This window comes from Scomber japonicus, chromosome 23 (assembly GCF_027409825.1).
Source record: "Scomber japonicus isolate fScoJap1 chromosome 23, fScoJap1.pri, whole genome shotgun sequence".
Lineage (NCBI taxonomy): Eukaryota > Metazoa > Chordata > Actinopteri > Scombriformes > Scombridae > Scomber > Scomber japonicus.
The window spans coordinates 15,721,143-15,738,911 of NC_070600.1; the positions used below are offsets into that span (position 1 = coordinate 15,721,143).

General features: G+C 38.1%; 1 protein-coding gene across 1 annotated transcript; it reads left to right on the top strand.

Moving 5' to 3' along the window:
• Nucleotides 1-22: 22 nt before the first annotated feature.
• On the top strand, nt 23-16,833 carry tspan11 (tetraspanin 11). The gene is made up of 8 exons (XM_053344202.1): nt 23-136; nt 3,226-3,333; nt 5,833-6,024; nt 9,219-9,293; nt 10,509-10,613; nt 11,090-11,248; nt 12,022-12,108; nt 15,050-16,833. The coding sequence occupies exons 2-8, from the start codon at nt 3,247-3,249 to the stop codon at nt 15,107-15,109; spliced, it is 765 nt and encodes a 254-aa protein (XP_053200177.1). The 5' UTR covers nt 23-136; nt 3,226-3,246; the 3' UTR covers nt 15,110-16,833.
• Nucleotides 16,834-17,769: the final 936 nt, after the last annotated feature.

Consider the following 17,769-nt stretch of genomic DNA (forward strand, 5'->3'; position numbering starts at 1 on the left):
CGCGCAAACCTGCTGTCGGACAGCCGGAGCAACAAGCTTGGCTGGACTACACGTTTACTGCTGCAGTGTCGTGCTCTGTGATTTGACGGGAAGAGCAACGAAACGGGGACATTTTTCCTCACCCAACGTCGGTCTGGTGAGTATGTTGTCGGCTATGAGGCGACAAAGGTTAGTTTGTGGATGTAACGGCGATATAATTTGGTTAAACTTTGTCCTCGGCATCAACGACGTAGATAGAGGAATGTTTTTTGTTTTTTGTTTTTTCATGATGCTCAAGTTGACACCCCATCCTGTAGCTAAGAAAGTTTGAAAAAACGCTGTTAAACCGTGAAAGGCTTTATATTATCTTGATTTGTGGGCTACGTGTGACGCTGAAGGACACCTGCAGTGGTCAAAGTCCGAAATCACCGAGGCAGGGCACATCCGTCCTAGAAGAAACCACCGTATTAGTGCGAAAGTGAACGCATCTGGACCAACAATGGTCATTTAACAACAGTGGTGGGCCTGGTTACCTTGGGTGTTCAAATAGAACTAACCACATTGGAAATAGGTGCCTCCTAAAACTACTACAGTTAAACTATACATTGAGAAATAGAGTGCCATGTCTTGACTCATGACACTCATGTCACTCACGTTTGCGTCCTAGGCGACAGATTTTATAAGTTGTGAATTGTGTTTAATAATAGCGGTGATTTGTGTTTTGTTTGGCGCATTCATATTTAAAGTTGGGCGGTCATAGGTGACTTGTGAATACAGGGCGGGAACTATGTTGTACTTGCCTTAAAGTTATTATCAGATTGTATAGGAAGTCCTGTAACATTGAGAATCATTTTCTTTTCTTTCTTTAACTATTCAGTCAGAAGGCCATAATAGGGCAGGTAATCAGCATTGTTTCTAATTATAGCAGTGGAAAAGAGTTATCATCATGACTTTATTGTAGAGCCATGCTGATACATTGGTCAGCTGATATTATCCAGAATGTGCTGATATTGTTTTTTAAAGTTATATAGGCAGCATTTTATGTATATCTGATACTTTTTCTCAACTCAAGTTAAATATATGTGTACATATGATTTTGCTTTGCTTTTTTAATGTATAGTTATTTGCACTGATGTAATTTTATACACTACAGTTAATTATCAAACTATAAAATATCATAATCCCATAAGGGTGTGTGTGATATATCGTCTACGATCTTATCTGAATTGTTGTAACGATGTGCTGGTTGATGTCATTAAGTATGTGCCTCACTTTGCCAAAAACAATCAATATCCGCTTTGAGTGTCTATGCATTCACTACCATGCATCTAAAACAACTGATGTACAAGCTATCAAAGTGATGCGTTACTCTGCGTTGATAATGTATAGATCAGTTGGGGTTTACTTACATTGTTCACCACGCTGTAAGTAAGTAAAGTAGTCTGCATAAACGTGAATGGCTGACGTGAACATAACAAGTTTAGTTGTAGTCAACTCTCCACTGCTGTCTATCTGCTGCTGTGCTGCACACATGGAGGTTTCATCAAGAGAAACAGTGAGATATATGACAGCAAAAAGCAGTACCTGCCCCAAAAATGTTATTTCACAAGGTCTGGAGATGTCTGTTTTCATCCTAACTATGGCTGGGCAATATATCTATATTATATTGATTCGTGATAGAGACAGATAGATATTTGGTATATTATATTATATTATATATTTGAAAATTGCCCATAATCCTAATACAGTAGTAGTAAATATATTTTATTTTGTTGTCATCACATCATTGAAAACTTTTGTTAAACATTACAGCAATGTGTCATTTGAGAAATTGTGTCATATGACTCTATAAAACACAGTGCACACTTAAATGCAAAGAAGTCGTCCCAATTAGACCATTAACTATTTACAATGAGATCTAGATTTCCCAGAGCAACATGACTCTTTATGTAAAGACGATGTTGCTTTTGGTGTTCCCATGAAGTTCTGTTCTCTTCTTTTCTACTAGAAATAAGTGGAAAACTGTCATACAGATCCAATCCTTCTACAAGGTACCATAAAAGTTTATGGCTTGATTGATCATCATAAGTCATCTCCTCCTCCTCCTCCTTGACAAATACTACCTGCACTGACTGTTTTAGCATTCAAACCTCTAGTCAAAACAACACCCACACTTTTTTCCTTTGGTGCTATCCACTGAAGATCCACTGTGTAGATCAATTTTATGGGTCAAAGGGCTTCCCACCTCATGGCCTTTTATTTATAGAACTGAAACTTTGCGCTCAATTAATCATTCATAGGTTTATGTACTGTACAGTGCTATGAATAATTTAAAGTTGGAGTTTGTGAATATAATAAGAGATTATGACATTGTCAGTTTGGATGCTACATCACTAAACAACTGACAGAGCCCTTGATTTTAGTAGTATAGCAGAGGGAGTTGGAAATAGGAAATGGTTACAATTTAAAATACAAATGTTCAAGTTGGAGTTCAGTGATTTGAAGCGGGAAAAAAGTCATACCCGAAGATCCCTGTTGATGATATCACCTGACCCCACTGTGTGATCATCTAGGAGCTGTGTGGAGTAGAAATGTGAGAGCTATACCCGAGCAATTTTATTTGTATATTATTTGACTCACTATTCAAACAAGTACATTGCGACTGCTAAAAAGGGGCTTGCAGTAATGTTGCTGCTGAGATAATTATTTTGTTATGACTTTTGATAGGCACCTGTATCAAAACCACTCCAATTAATCTCACTTGTTGTGGCACACATGTTATGCATAGCCTAATGGCATAATAAGCTGGGTGTTGACATGACTAGGTTTATTTTGCCTTTCTTATGCTTCACTTATCTGCCAGTGTCAGTATTTGTGTGTTTGTTGTTCCAGAGACAAAATGTGTGGGGAAGGAATTAAATTATACTGTGACTTAGACTTATTTGGGGTTATATGAGCAGTAAACATTATACGTTAAATGTCATATAAATTGAATACTTGTAACCAGCAGGTTTATCAATGTTTAAGCAGCTGAATGTGAAAACAGTCCTCTCGTGTCAAACTCTGCACTGTTGAAGCTCAAGCATTGAATTGAAGGAACAAGAAGAAAAACACATTTTTGACTCTAGGGATTTTTTTAATTTATTGTGAAAGCTTTTTAATCATGGCTGCCAATATCTCTGCCATAAAATGTTTTGTATTTCCCACTATCCTCTTCTTGTACTGAGGAAGAATCTGTACTTTCAGGGTTGAACTGGAGAAAGGAAGATGGCTGGTGCTTATAAAGATGACCAGGAGGACTGGATGACTGTGTGTTTCAAGTACCTGCTTTTTGTTTTCAACTTTCTCTTCTGGGTAAGTGGCAATAAGTAGAACCTACAACCACAAAAAGCTAAAACCTTTAAAGCGCTTTCTCTTTGTCATCTATTCATTTGTATTTATTTGCAACTCTTAACTCAGTGAGTGGTTACCCCGAAGTTAGTGGCAATGGGTTAGCCTAGCCTGACCAGGGTAACTGAAGCTGGACTGACCTTAAAGGTAGACCAGCTACTCTCATTGTAACAATCTCAGCTTCATATGAAATATTTAACTTATACAATCTCTTTTTTTTGTTAGCACTCACAAATGTCCCAACATATAAAAATGCCTCCTGATATTTCAAGAAACCCTAAATTCTCCCAAAACTCTCCACTCCCACTAGTGAACAAAATGCTGGGGATGTGTTTGTGATGTACTGTATCTAGGCTGCAGGTATGATGGAAGTGAATTGTATTTAAATGGGCCTTATCATATTAACTGCAACTGAGGCAATATATGGGCTTAAAATCATGATAACATTGTTTATTGCAATTATATCTGGGACAATATATCGTCTAACAACAGTGGTTTTTGTGAAGGGCCTATTTATGACGCACAGTAAAATGCTTTAATGCTCCTTGAACGCTGCAGGTAGTAGATGGAAAGAGCCATGTAGAAACAGGGAGAGGATTAAAATGAGTTCTAGGTCTGAAAAGGCTGAGCTGTGGACTTGGCTCAAAGTGAGTCATAGATTATTTAGGGCTTGTCAGTGTACGATGGGGAACAGTGTATCAAACTTGCTTCCTGGCACCACACTTTATGATGCTGCAGTTTGCTTCTAAAACTGTAAACTCTTACATCTAGTGCGCAGACCGTCTGGGGTCACTTTGAAACATTTTCAAAGTCTGAGGAGGAGTCACAGTGCTGAGAGACCTGTTCTGTGTGTGTGCGTGGGAGAGGTTAAAGACAGGAGAAAAAAAGGATCAAGCTTTATCTTCAGGCTTTGGTTAGATCTCTTTGTCACCTTCTTAAAAATCATCTCACGAGGAAACCCATAGCCTCCCTCTCCTACGTGGAATTTCAGACTCTCTTCCATATTTTTTGATGACATTAACACATGAATTTTCAGACATTTTTGTCCACCACTGAATCATCTTGGGGGAGTGGGCGTGGGTACATCTTTTGTAAGAACACAGTGGCTTTGACACTTGTCGGCTTCAAGCACTCTGGTTGGGCTCCAATGCCTGATTCAATTTTAGATTTGATTGCAAGCTGATTAAAGGAATAATTAGATCTTTTGGGAAACACTCTTTTCACTTGATAAGAACATTGACCCCGATCTCATAGCTGTCTGTTGAATGGTTACTAGCTTTGGAGGTGTTGATAGGCAGATTTTGTTGCCATAGTGCAGAGCCAGGCTTTGTTACATTCAGACTATTTTCATCTCCATTTTTTATTAGTAAAGAGCAATGTACAAAACATGAATTTAGTCATAGATAAATATCTAATCCATTATCTATCTGGTGAAACTTGAGCTTTAGTCATTTGAATATCAATATTTGAGTTGTAGTTCTTAAATATTAATGTATGTATAGCTTTAGTTACTTCAAGGTGCCTGAAGGATTTATGGTTCACTAGTAGGCCGAAGCAATGGAGCAATGTTTTTATTAGTGGGTTCCTATTTTGATTGTGTGGTACATGCGGACAATGCAATATTTTGATTGTAATTATAATTGATCAGTTTATTATAATACAGTAGCACTTTCTTATTGTGCTGGTTAAACATGACATAGAAGTCCTAAATGTTGTCTTCCTCTGGGTCGTATCCAAGTGGGGCCTCCTTGGTCAGGCATCTGTTGTTATGAGAAGGGGGATCTGGCCTGTGATAGACAGAGATTGGAAGATGAAGGGGAAAGACACACTCAGGCATTTCCTATCCATGTGCTTTTGAAACTGATGAGAGGAACAGATCTGGACGCCACCCTGGGTTTGTTATCCAGGATTTGTTTGGAAGGAAGTGGTCATTATACCCTGACTACTGCAACCTCTGAATTCTTCCTGCTCCTTGCCCTGCTATTCTTAAGGCCTGACCACTTCCCTCTCTGTTTCCCTTCCTTTTCTCTCTTTGATTTCTGCAATCTATTGTGCCCCCCTCATTCAGTGTTCTCTGAAGTCGTTGCTTTTTTTATTTCTGTGACTCATTGAGTGGCATTGAACTCACATCATGTTTATCACTTCCTGCTCCCTACTCTTTGGTCTTTTTTTGTCTTTCTTTGTCTTTCTTTAAAGATTGAATTTAGATTGCACTTAGTGTTAAGAAGTATTTAATTTTCTCCATTCAAGTCATACATACAGTATCTCTGCTTGCTCCATTGCTGTCTCTTGAATTTACGACCCTTACCTTGTCAGCATGCATTTATTGAGCCTTTATCTCGTCTTTTCATCTTTTCCCTCCTTTGAAGGCACACCCATATCCATAACACATGTTGGTTTTATATGATCTCTGTCTTTGTAATGTACTTATGTATTAACACTTCCTCTCTCCCTCTCTTTCAGGTGGGAGGAGCAGCAGTTTTGGGTGTAGGAATCTGGACACTGTTGGAGAAGAGTGACTATTTGAGTTTGCTGGCCTCCAGTACTTTTGCTGTCTCAGCGTATATTCTTATATTGGCTGGGGGCCTGGTGGTGGTCACAGGCTTCTTGGGCTGCTGTGCTGTCATCCGGGAGCAGAAAGGCTGTCTGTCCATGGTGAGACACTGGCCCCATGTTATTGTTGTTATACTGAGGTCCTTGCCTTTATATGCTCAGTTGTAAGGTTTGGGTACATGGTATAATATGTACAGTATGTGATGAAGGATGAATGTGCTTACTTAAAAGCTGCTAATTTTTCGAAAGTGTGTCCAAACCTTTGACTGGTAGTGTTTGCCATTCAAAGCAGTGTAGTTTTCTCTGAGAAGGACTAAGTTCAGGTAACTTCCACTGTACCGTCGCTGTATAAGACTGAGACTAAGTCAACCCATTACTTGAAATTCATCTCATATGAGAACATGTACCCATAATGATAAATGAAATAGAATTGTATTGTTCTCTAGACTATCACTCTCAAACATAATTTCTTGCTTTTTTAACCAAAAATATTCATTTTGATGTAATAAACTACCAACTTTGGAATGAAGAGGTCTCCAAAGTGACTACAGGTTGTAGCTTTTAAGTTAATCAACCTTTTTAATGCAAGTTTGGTGATACATTATATTAAGTTTTGCACATTTTAAATTTTGCGTAGCCATACTTTCTTTATACAGCAATCATATAGACAACAATGGCATATACCACACAGCCTATACTACACTTACCGCATGTCCATCCTCTGCCTGGTCTAAGGTGTATCAGTGGATGCTGAAAAATGACTCTGACAGGGCCCTTACTGTCCTCATTATTTTACAGAGACAGGGCCCGGTGGGAGAGAAGCAGGCAGGAGGTGAACGTTTGCTGCCGCAGGACTATTTATAGATCTATCCACTGTTGATTGATGGAGTAATAGGAGAGAGACATGAGCTTGCAGGAGTGAAGAGGTGGATGTGTTGGGAGGATTTGAAGTCTGTGGTGCATTTTGGTTGAACACCAACTATATTGATGTGGTATTTATAGGTTAGTTTTGTTGAGATTAATGATTGATGCCAGTGTGTAACTGCATTCGTGTGTATGGTGAAGTTGGAATTTTGTGTGGGCAGCATGCACACAAAGACTGGAGTGCTTTTTGAAATCTTGTAACCAAGAGATACAAAGCAGGCTGTGTTTCTGCATATTCTAATTACTGTGATAACAGCAAAACAGAAGTGAACATTTGCTTAAGTGTCAGAAATATTAATTCGCCAAGATCATTGCTCCCCCACAGCTGTTTATTTTATCGAGATTTTGCCATCACTTTGTCTCCCACGTCGTGCAGGTTGGGTAGTTGGGTAGTAGCACCTGTCTCTCTATAATGGCCTTCAGCAAAGCTGTTGATGCTGTCAAACTGTTGTGTCCCACTCTGTGACAGGTGACAAGTGGGCCTAATTAGTTATTTGTGTGTGTTTTTGCTTTGTGTGTGGCCATATACATCTCCTCCACATTGTATGTTCTCTGTATTCTGTATGTTGGATAGAAAGTTAGTTCAAAACCCCATCAGAAGATCAATACATCAAGCCAAGTTCCCTGAGAGATAGAAAAGCAACTTCTAGCAACACTCCAATCAGCAAAGGTACAGTCAAAAGGAGGCTATCTTGAAGCGGTTTCTAAACCACCTCTCAGGAGGGGAAACAAGGCCAAACGCTTGGGGTGGACTAATAAATATCAGCATTTCACACTGGATGACTGAGGAAAAAAAACTCTGTTTAATGAGGAATCCAAGTTTGAGATTTATGGCAGTAAGGGAGTGTTGTATGTGAGGAGATGAACATGAGAGAAATCGATACAGCAGTATATCAAACCCACAGTGAAACATGGAGGTGGGGGGGTGTTTTGCCAACTCTGGAGTTGGAAACCTGCTCCAAATTGACTCCACCCTGATCAAGGAGAAGTACCACTCCATTCTTCAGAGGCATGCTACACCCTCTGGTTTGCATCTTTGTGAAGAAGTATTCATACTGCAGCAGGATAATGACCTCAAACACACCTCAAACCTTTGCAAGAACTACTTGAAGACTAAAGGAGACAAAGGAGTCCTGACTATGACCCCATTGAACATTTATGGAGGCACTTTCTGTGACATGAAAAAAAAAGCTCTTTGGAACATTGTCAAATCATGCTGGGATAACATGGGTCATCAGGTTTTGCACAAAATTGCAGAGTCCGTGCCAGTTCAAGTGTTGCTGTCATTAAAGCAGAAGAGGGACAAACAAAATACTAAGATATTTTATTTCAGAGATTCAACTTTTCACTCAAATTGTTTAGCTGATGTTATCATATGTAATGAAAAGAAAAACTAGTATTACATTCAAAACAAATACAAAATAGAAGGAGTTGTGGTATATATGAATGACAAAAGTTTGTGCCTGTGTTATTTGAGTTTTTGAAAGCTGTAGTTTTTACGCTGCATATTCCCCAACAGTGTATCAGAGCTCTCTAATTGAGTGGCCGATCTGTTCACTACACAGTTTATATAACTGTGCTCTGCATATCAGTACGTACAACAGTCCTCATCATTAAGGATGAAAGAGTGACATATTGATTTCAAGGTTTAGGTAATTACACTGATCTGACGTCTCATTTACAATATTATTTTAATGTCTTCCTGTGGAATACAAGCACATGGTGATGGAAAATATGTTTATCACCTTAATTCAGTTTTTGCTAAGATTGTATTTTGAAGTTAATTATGATACATAATAGGAACTGCTTTCAATCAGTGTGGAAAACTCCTTTAGAAGATGCCCGAGAGAAATCTGACTCTGCATTCTGCTTTCTGGTTGTCTTTTTTTTTTTGTGCAGCATCGCCATTTGTTGTGAAGTGACAGTTGCAGCACAATGACAGTTGATGTCTTTATTGAGCCGTCACAAGTGTGAACAACTTTCTCATATTAGTTACCCGAGGGTATAACTGTTCTGATGACTCTGAGGCTGAAACGTCTGAATTAAAGTCAGTGTAAAGTAAGAATAAATATGTGTTCTGAGTTTGACATATCACAGAAAGGTGTGTTGTCAACAGTTAACCACCCTGCCAAATTTGAATGATTTAAAAGAAAAAAGCCAAATATATGAAATTAGGCTTCGAAGTTGTGTAAAAATCAGCCTCTTTCTGCTCCCAAACGCTGTGGGGTTGAAATGCTTTTTACACCTTTTTTTAGAAATACATTTATGACCTATTTAATGTGTGTAAAAGAAATGTCTGAATTCACTTTACACAGTCTTTAAGTGTTTTTCTCTAATTCTGTTGAATACCTCCTTCACTTTTTCATCCACAGTATTTCTTCTGCCTGCTGTTCATCTTCCTGATTGAATTGGTTGCCGGAGTGCTGGCCTATGTCTATTACCAGAAGGTGAGCGATCACTACTTATGATTGATTTTTGTTGTTAATAAGGATAATAATGATAATAATATGATGATATGTTTTATTTATTTGTAATAGTAGTCTGGAGCAGTGCTTTATGAGGAAAATGGAAATTGTCTAAGCAAGTCCCTGCAGTTTAACCAAAGGTCAAATAAAGAAATAACAGCTACACTGCATTTACAAAAACTACATACATTTTATTAAATCACAGTGGCATAGGTGCCCAAAAGCAAAATAGATACTTAAAAATCAATTATTATTAGTATTATTATTATTATTATTGTTATTATTGTTCATGTTGTTGTCTTCAGGTACATGCTAATTTACTTTTTGATTATCTGTATTGTCTGGGTGATTTTGACTGAGTTTTGTGCTAATTAACTAATGTTATGCTAACATGCTAAACCAAAATGAGTGTCGTAAATATTTGACTTATAACAAAGGACAGTTGGTATTGTTATTGTGAGGATGTATCATGCTGAGGTTAGCATTTAGCTCAAACCAGCGATGTGTCTTCAGTGCAGCCTCACAGAGCCACTAGTGTCGCTGTAACTCTTATAAGTCTTGTTTTCTTATGTGAAAAAAGTTCCCAGTGGTCTTTGTTCAATATCACAGGTTGTTGATGAACTGAATAATCTACAGTAGACACCTTTTTTAATATGCTGATGTAGGTTGTCACTGTTTGCCACCTGCACTGAGCGTTACGTTCAGTACGTGGAGTTCATCTAACACACGATCTTGTTATCGCACAAACATCTGCCTGTCAGTCAGCTAGGTCTGCAAAGTGCACTCTGTATCTGGACAAGCTCTGTGATTTATCATAATGGAAAAGGTTTGGTACAGGATTTAATCATTTTAAAGATAAGGGCTCTTATTCTTTCTCTTGCTGATTCTCTTTGTTGTGAGTGTTTATGCCTCTGCATGGAGGCACACGAAAACACATTAAAGGCTATGCTTTAAGTCTATTTTTGTAATGTGTTGTTCATCTGGCTTTTCAATAACAGCACTCATAGATGTGTGGGAGATGCTACTTGTCTATCTTGTTGTCTTTGCTCCTACACATTGTTGCATTTCTGTTCTGTACGTATTTATGTTCCATTTGTAATAAATGAAGCGTGTGGTTACAAAGTAAATGTGGCTCTCTCCCACAACTGTGTGTGTGTGTGTGTGTGTGTGTGCGTGTCTTTGTTCATTCATTTCCAGTTGAGTGAGGAGCTGAAGCAGCATCTCAACCAGACTATGACGGAGAACTACTACCAGCCAGGGAAGGAGGCCATCTCATTAGCTGTGGACAGACTACAACAGGATGTATGGACTATATTTGCAAAAACCTCTGAGGTTTCATTTGGTTTATACAAGATTATAAGCTGCACTTTCTTTCAGCAACCGTGTATACGTACTTGGTGATAAATTAATTTTCCATGACTCTGTCTGCAGCTACCATATGTTAAATTGTTATAAATTATGCTGAGATTCAGTAGAAGAAATTGCTCACAGGCCTGTGTTATCCATTAGGATTTTCTTAAAGTATTGTTCCAAAAATCAGTAGTGAAAAGCCAGAGCTGCAGTAATTTTGTCCACGTCTGAGAAGAAGGAGACGCCACTCTCTTCAGCTGCAACATGGATCAAAGCTGACAGTGTAGTTATTAAAAAAACAAAAGAAATATAATCCCTAAAAACTGGATCCGTTATCACAAATATAACAGTGATTTGTATCTTTATTCTACAGTATGTGACATCACGAGTAAAAAATGCCCCTTGCTTTCACTTTACTCTCTCTACAGTTTAAGTGCTGTGGCAGCAACAACTCCCATGACTGGATGACGAGCGCGTACATTACATCAGAGCAGGCAGAGGGCAGAGTGGTGCCTGACAGCTGCTGCAAGACCATCACCGATCACTGTGGCAAGAGAGACCACCCCTCTAACGTCTACAAGGTGGAGGTCAGTAGGTTACATGGGTGTGGGAAATAAAATGGCTAAATGACAAGCACCATATTGAGTCTGATCTCTAGCGTATTTTTCTGTAGCTTAATTATGATGTTTAACACTTTGAAGGAAGTGACAGTGCTCCCTTTATAACACCCTGTTTGTGAAATAATATGTTACGCTGACTCTCAAGACTGACTTCAACAGCTGTTCTGTTCTGTCTGACTTTATTTCTTTTTTAGATTCTGTATGTGAAATTGAAATATCAGTCAATGAATAAGTTCATTAATGTGTAATGTTCGATATGTTAACTGGACTTGGCTTGCTGACACTAATACAGAAATGATCATTAGAATACTAGAGACTTTCTCCTCCTGATATATCACTTCATGACCTAAAATGAAAAAAAAAACAGAAAACACTTTCTAATGATAGAATGAGCTCTCTGGAAATGAATAAAACATGAGGTTTTTGACAGCTTATCCATATTACACAGGTGAAAATGTGTACCTTCTTGTGTCAAACTCTATTTTTATTTTGACATTTAAGTGATTAGACTGTTGGGGAAGATAATTAAAAGTGGTCTCCTGCAGGATGTCCTCGTGTGTGCTGCAGCAAGTTTGATATTAGCAATGGAGAGAAGCTGAGTCTGCAAACTTAACAAAAGATCTGTGGGATACATATTAAATGTGTTTGGGAGACTAATAGTCAACCATAGTCTTCAACCATATGCATGATTTATTATATTCCCTAACCCTTTTTTTAACTTTAATCCTTTGGCTCTGCAGGGTGGTTGCATCACTAAACTGGAGAAGTTTCTGGCAGACCACCTGTTAGTCATCGGTGCCGTAGGAATAGGAGTGGCTTGTATGCAGGTAAGTAAAATATGATATGTAGTTCAGACAGTTGTTGAAGAAGCAGAACACTGTTACCTCCGTCTGGTCGACTTTTGTTTAATAAAACATTTTAAAACCCAGACAGAGAGGGCTTAAATCTTGCCATTTCTGAAAATGTACCATTGCAGGTCAACAACCTCTAAATGGACTTCTTTTCATCTCACCCTGGCCTCTCAGTCATCATTATCAGATTTTGTTCATTCCTGTTATCTGATTTATCCCAGTATGAGATGGACCCAAGCTTTTAGAGTTTACAGAGTCCATAGAGGTATATAACAGTGCTCCTTTACAATTTTGTGCTGGCTGACAGCCCTTTTATAGCTGTGCACATCCTCTTTGTAAATCAACTTAAGAGAAACGTGAGACCAAACAAACCTGCTTTGATGCTTTCCAGTGGTATCTACCTTTTTTTTATTGGGGCACAAAGAAACCAAGAATAATGTCGGACACTGTTTTCTGCTGTAATAATGAATGCAGCAACAACAGATGAGAAATCCCCAGCCATGTATCCTCTTGGTGCTTATAGCTGGTGACAAGGGAATATAAGAGCACAGCCTTCCATTAGCCCCCACTTTAATGTGGAAATGGCATTCTCATTCCCAAATTAAAGGGATTATGCTGAGCATATACACAAAGTGCTGAATGTCTGGAGAAATACATGTAAAATACAAATCTGTCTGCAAGCCTGTTCAGTATGATTCAATACTTTATAATCAAATCCAATAATAATCCAATAATGCTGTATATTGTATTTGTCTTTTACCATATGTTTCCTGTATGTCTTGTCTTTGTCAACTGTTCCAGTCTGTCTTAATGCTGCTCCACTGTCTCGTCCCTAATACCAATCAAACAGACTAAAATAAGATTTTATATTGTTTAAAGTCTTGTTAGAGCTGATTTTTTGTAGTTTGTGTCATAAAACTTATGATATAAACTACATGTATGATTTGTGTACCACACTAACCTGTCTATGGTACCTTACACTGTATGTCTTTGTGTCCATATGTGTATGTGTGGTGTCACTGTAGCTGGCCGGGGCAATCTTGACAGCCTGCTTTATCTATCTGCTCTATAAAGAAGAGGAAGAGGACTTCGGTACATTGTGATTAGCTCTAGAGCAACTTTGTGGTTTAATCAACTGGCGAGACAAGGTTTGAGGGCATTGTGGAAAATTGATATCTGTCTGCATGTTTGTCCTTGTGTGACTCTCCTCTGTGTTAAATGTGAAATCTGCAGGCTGCATGTGTGCTGTTTGAACATGTTTATGTTCTAATATGAGCATGAAGCATGCAGCTTCCTGGCTTTGGCTTTATATTGCAAATTGTTATTCCTCATCTCGCGATGATAGGCTGATGTGGTTGATAAGGATGTGATAGCTGGAGAAAGGTCAAACGCATCATGAGAATGGCTTGATTAATCAAAACTTTGCTGCTGCATGAAGGTAAGAGTCATGTTGTGTACCTTCATACGGTGTCTCATGCCATGGGTGTGCAGAGAAGAATGCCAAGGTTTAGATATTTGCTCTTAATTACAGTTTTTACTTTAAATGTGACCCTTTTTGCCAGGGTCCACCATATGTTGTAAGATGGCAATCATGTTGCCTCATTTTATAAACAAGGTTTTGGACCTTAGACATTCATCAGGTAAAATGTATGATGAATATGGACTTTATATTATTTCACAGTCAGAATTTATGATGTGACGCATATATCCATAAGACATAGTTGCAGAAGTAATTGACCTAAGTGACAATACAGTGTGTTACGTTACCATGTGGTGTGCATTTATGCTGTTGCTATGGTTACTTGCACTCTAAAATAATTCTCCTGAGTTTCTTGAATAGTGAGGAAGATGTTGATTTATGTTTCAGGTGCCCATATTTATAACTTGAACAGATACCTGTCACTTTCTTCAGCCAGGATAATAACATATGTTTGTACTGATATTCTAATACTACTATCCTCTATTCTCTCAAACTAGACTTTAAGAAAATGAAGAGGCAGAAAGGCATTTTTCTCACTTACGCCTCTTATATCATTGTCCTTGCTTTCTATGTGCTCCATCACATACTGTATGTTGTCACCAGTGTTTGTGGCAGAGAAAGGAAAAAAAACAAGATAAGTTGCCTGACGGGAGATTGTCATGAGTCAATACACAATGCTGACTCGCTCGATATCGCTCTCTCAGAGGGCTTTTAGACTCAAAGATGGAAACTGAACACTTGCCTGCTTATCCATCAAGTCTGGCAGGCCTAGTGGCTTCAGTCAGTGTCTATTCCTGCTGTTCTGCATTAGGGTGCTTCTGTAAATCATGCCTTGTGCATTTTTTTAAGGTTCTGTATGCATGAATGTTATTATTCTGGGGCCAAGGGGTTAAAACAACAGATTATGTGTTTGTAGAGACCTGCAGAAGAAATTGAAACAGGGTTTGTTACTGTCTTACAGAAAACCCCTATGAAGATTAATAAGGTCGCAAAACCAAACCTTTTTCTTACATTTGTCTTTAATTTTCTATAATAATCTAATTACATACAGTAAGCACATTTCATTAGTATACATTTCAGTGGTTGTTGTTTTAGTCATCATATTATTTTTGCTGTTTTTGCTCATGAACCAAAGCATTTAGCTGTGTAGAAAACAGAGCATTAAAAAGGTGACTAAATGCACATGAATCTGCTTTTGTACACACCACTAGTGCTTTATTAGGGATGTGCTTGTGCAAGCCTGTGTGCACACATTTTCCTGCAACAATGGCTGCTTTTTCTCTTGACACCCCTCATAGTCACCTACATACCTTCCAGCAGTCTCTAACCCGCTCACCTTTAACCCCTCTTACTTCACAGTTCAATAGCAGTCAAGCTTCCTGCATCCCTCCATGGTGACTAAGCAGCAATCTTTGATCTAACACTTCCTGTTTTCAGATCTGTGGGATGGTGTTCACCTGCTGCTTGTACAAAAGGATCAAGATGGACCCTTACTGAGCACACAGAGCCACCAATATGACACGTTCAACAGGCAGATGGAACAATGCTGACACCTAATTTCAACTCAGCACAGACATGTTCCAGGTCACCCACATAGCAGCGAAAAACAAATAGTGCCATTGACCAACCAGGCTGATTTTAGTTTACATTGTTATACTTTTTGAGCTTTGATTCAGACTTCAAATTTTCCGATACTTGTCCATTATCTTGCCGTCCTGGAGCATCATGTCGCATGTTGCATCGTTGCATCGTTGCCTTTGATTAGATGCATGCTTTACTTTTGAGCAGGACAAAAGAAGGGAAATACTTACACTTATTACATTCCTCTCAACTAATGATGCAGATTATTTTTCATGTTTTCACAGTGCAGAGATTTATATAATGGTGAGTTATTATTGGTCATTCCGCTTCATGAGTAAGCTGAGTAAGGGCACTTTCTACATGTGTGTATCTGTTTTATGAAGAAAGGAACTGTATTGTATCTTTTGTAAACACAATGTGCCTCTATCACAATTCTGCTGGTGAATGATTATATAGTTCAGAAAATCCACTTATCTCTGTGCCTGAAATCTATAAAAAGGGAGCTGACAATGCATTGTGATATTTGGCAGCAAATCAAATATAGTTTATCTTTATATTTGTATTTATATCTGTATTCCTGAAAATAGTACTGAATGTTGAACTGTAAGTTAGTTATAAAAAAAGCACTTAACATTTAGTCTAATAAGTAAAATAAAATGAAATGGTTGAAATGCTTCTGAAGACTTTGAGATCCCTGAGTTTGTACTGTAACTCCACCTAGTGGTTGGCACTGGTCCTCTGCCACACTACATGCAGTATTGTAAGGTTTCATTCTCTACTGTAAGGACGCTGACCTTTCTGTGAGCCAAAGAATGCAAGGACCAAGTTGTTTTTTACTGCCTTATTTATCACTTGACATCTCTTTTCTGATAGCTATCATGTGTGGAACCTTGAGCATGCTTGTTATCACTATAGAAGTGGTAAGTCTGGTTTGGCTGTTCTAATATATGAAGTAAGATTAATAATGGAGTATCCTATTGACTTTGGTTTTTTTAAACTTTTGCAAGAACACCATGCCATGACTCAGTACTGTGAAAGGGACCATTTAGGATTTATTTTTCTCCTGATTGACATATAAATGAAGGGTGATACTGTATGATGATGGTTGTTGATGAGATAATGACAAACACTGGCGTGTGCTCGAGCTACTGACTGTACTATTCAAAATATTCATGAGAAATAAATAAATACATTTCCAAATATTGTTGCATTATGAAATTTCATTGTGTTAATGAAAGTTAAATATTTAGACTTGGTTTAGACAAGCAGCTATGATGTCATTATTGCAGTTTGGCAGTGCTCTAGATTATTGGATTATGATCATCAGGTTATTATGTCAACTCAAGATAGTTTATTTACATAGCCCAAAATAAGTCATAAGTTTATCCCAGAGGGCTTTACAATCTGCAGCATGTGAATGATACTTACTGTATGTCTCAGAGCCATGTCAGCCGGAGTGGTACACCACTAGAGGGAGACAAAGAATTTCTATTTAGTGAAGAATTTAATGAATTCTGCCAAACCTGACCTGATTTATCCAATTTGGTTGCCTTTGACACTCATGGTGGCATTCCCTTATAACAAGGAGCTCTATTGCCTTATTGTAATATAATGTTATGTTCGTAAAGAATCAATTTTGACATCTGATCTATTCAGGGTTTTTCTGTGACATCTTGTAGTATGTTGGAGTTACTGATTGGTAGTTTTAATCCAGTACTTGACAATGATACCTTAACCACTTAACACACGCCCCTGTTTTTTATGTTGTTAGCCTAAACGACATGCCCAAGTTGTGAGCAGCACAGATCCCACATAGTTTGAGACTCAGAGATGTGTCTGGTATCATTGGAAAGGAAACACTCTCAGGATTCTTGTAAAAGTGTCTGTGTGATTCTGTGACTTACTGACAAAGAGTGGCAGAGGTTACAATGATGGGGTTGTTTACTCGCCCATCGGTTTGCCTTTACAATGACATGTGTACAGACATTCAGGGACCTCTCAGCAGGATAGAGTCAAAAGACTAAAAGATGAATTTTTCAGAATTATTTTTCAACAGGTATGTCCATGCGTTTTCCTCAGGTCCTTTTTGGAGACTCCAAATGGACACTTGGTTACCAAAGCTGTATAACCGCAATCAAACACCTATAACTTCACATCCCCTTTGCCTACAATCAAAATCTTGAAAGCTGACAACATATTATTATTATTATTATTAATATTATTATTATTATACATATAACCATATTTTTTTGTTTGGCCATATCTATCTATCTATCTATCTATCTATCTATCTATCTATCTATCTATCTATCTATCCGTCCGTCTGTCTATCCATCCGTCCGTCTGTCTGTCTGTCTGTCTGTCTAATCTATCTATCTATATATCTATCTATCTATCCATCTATCCATCTGTTTATTTTGGTATAAGTCAAGCCGAGTGCGTAATGATATATGGTTCAACTCTTGTCATACACCGTTGGAAACCTCTGACTATTGGCTAAAAGGTTATCAACTTCATTTCACCGAATATTTCCATAGGCTGCAACAGCAGTCAATCAAAGCCATGTCGTCATTGTT

Coding starts and splice junctions, on each gene's coding strand:
- tspan11 (XM_053344202.1), top strand. CDS start 3,247: ATGGCTGGTGCTTATAAAGATGACCAGGAGGACTGGATGACTGTGTGT. Junction 6,025..9,218: donor AGAAAGGCTGTCTGTCCATG/GTGAGACACTGG, acceptor TTTCATCCACAG/TATTTCTTCTGCCTGCTGTT. Junction 9,294..10,508: donor CCTATGTCTATTACCAGAAG/GTGAGCGATCAC, acceptor ATTCATTTCCAG/TTGAGTGAGGAGCTGAAGCA.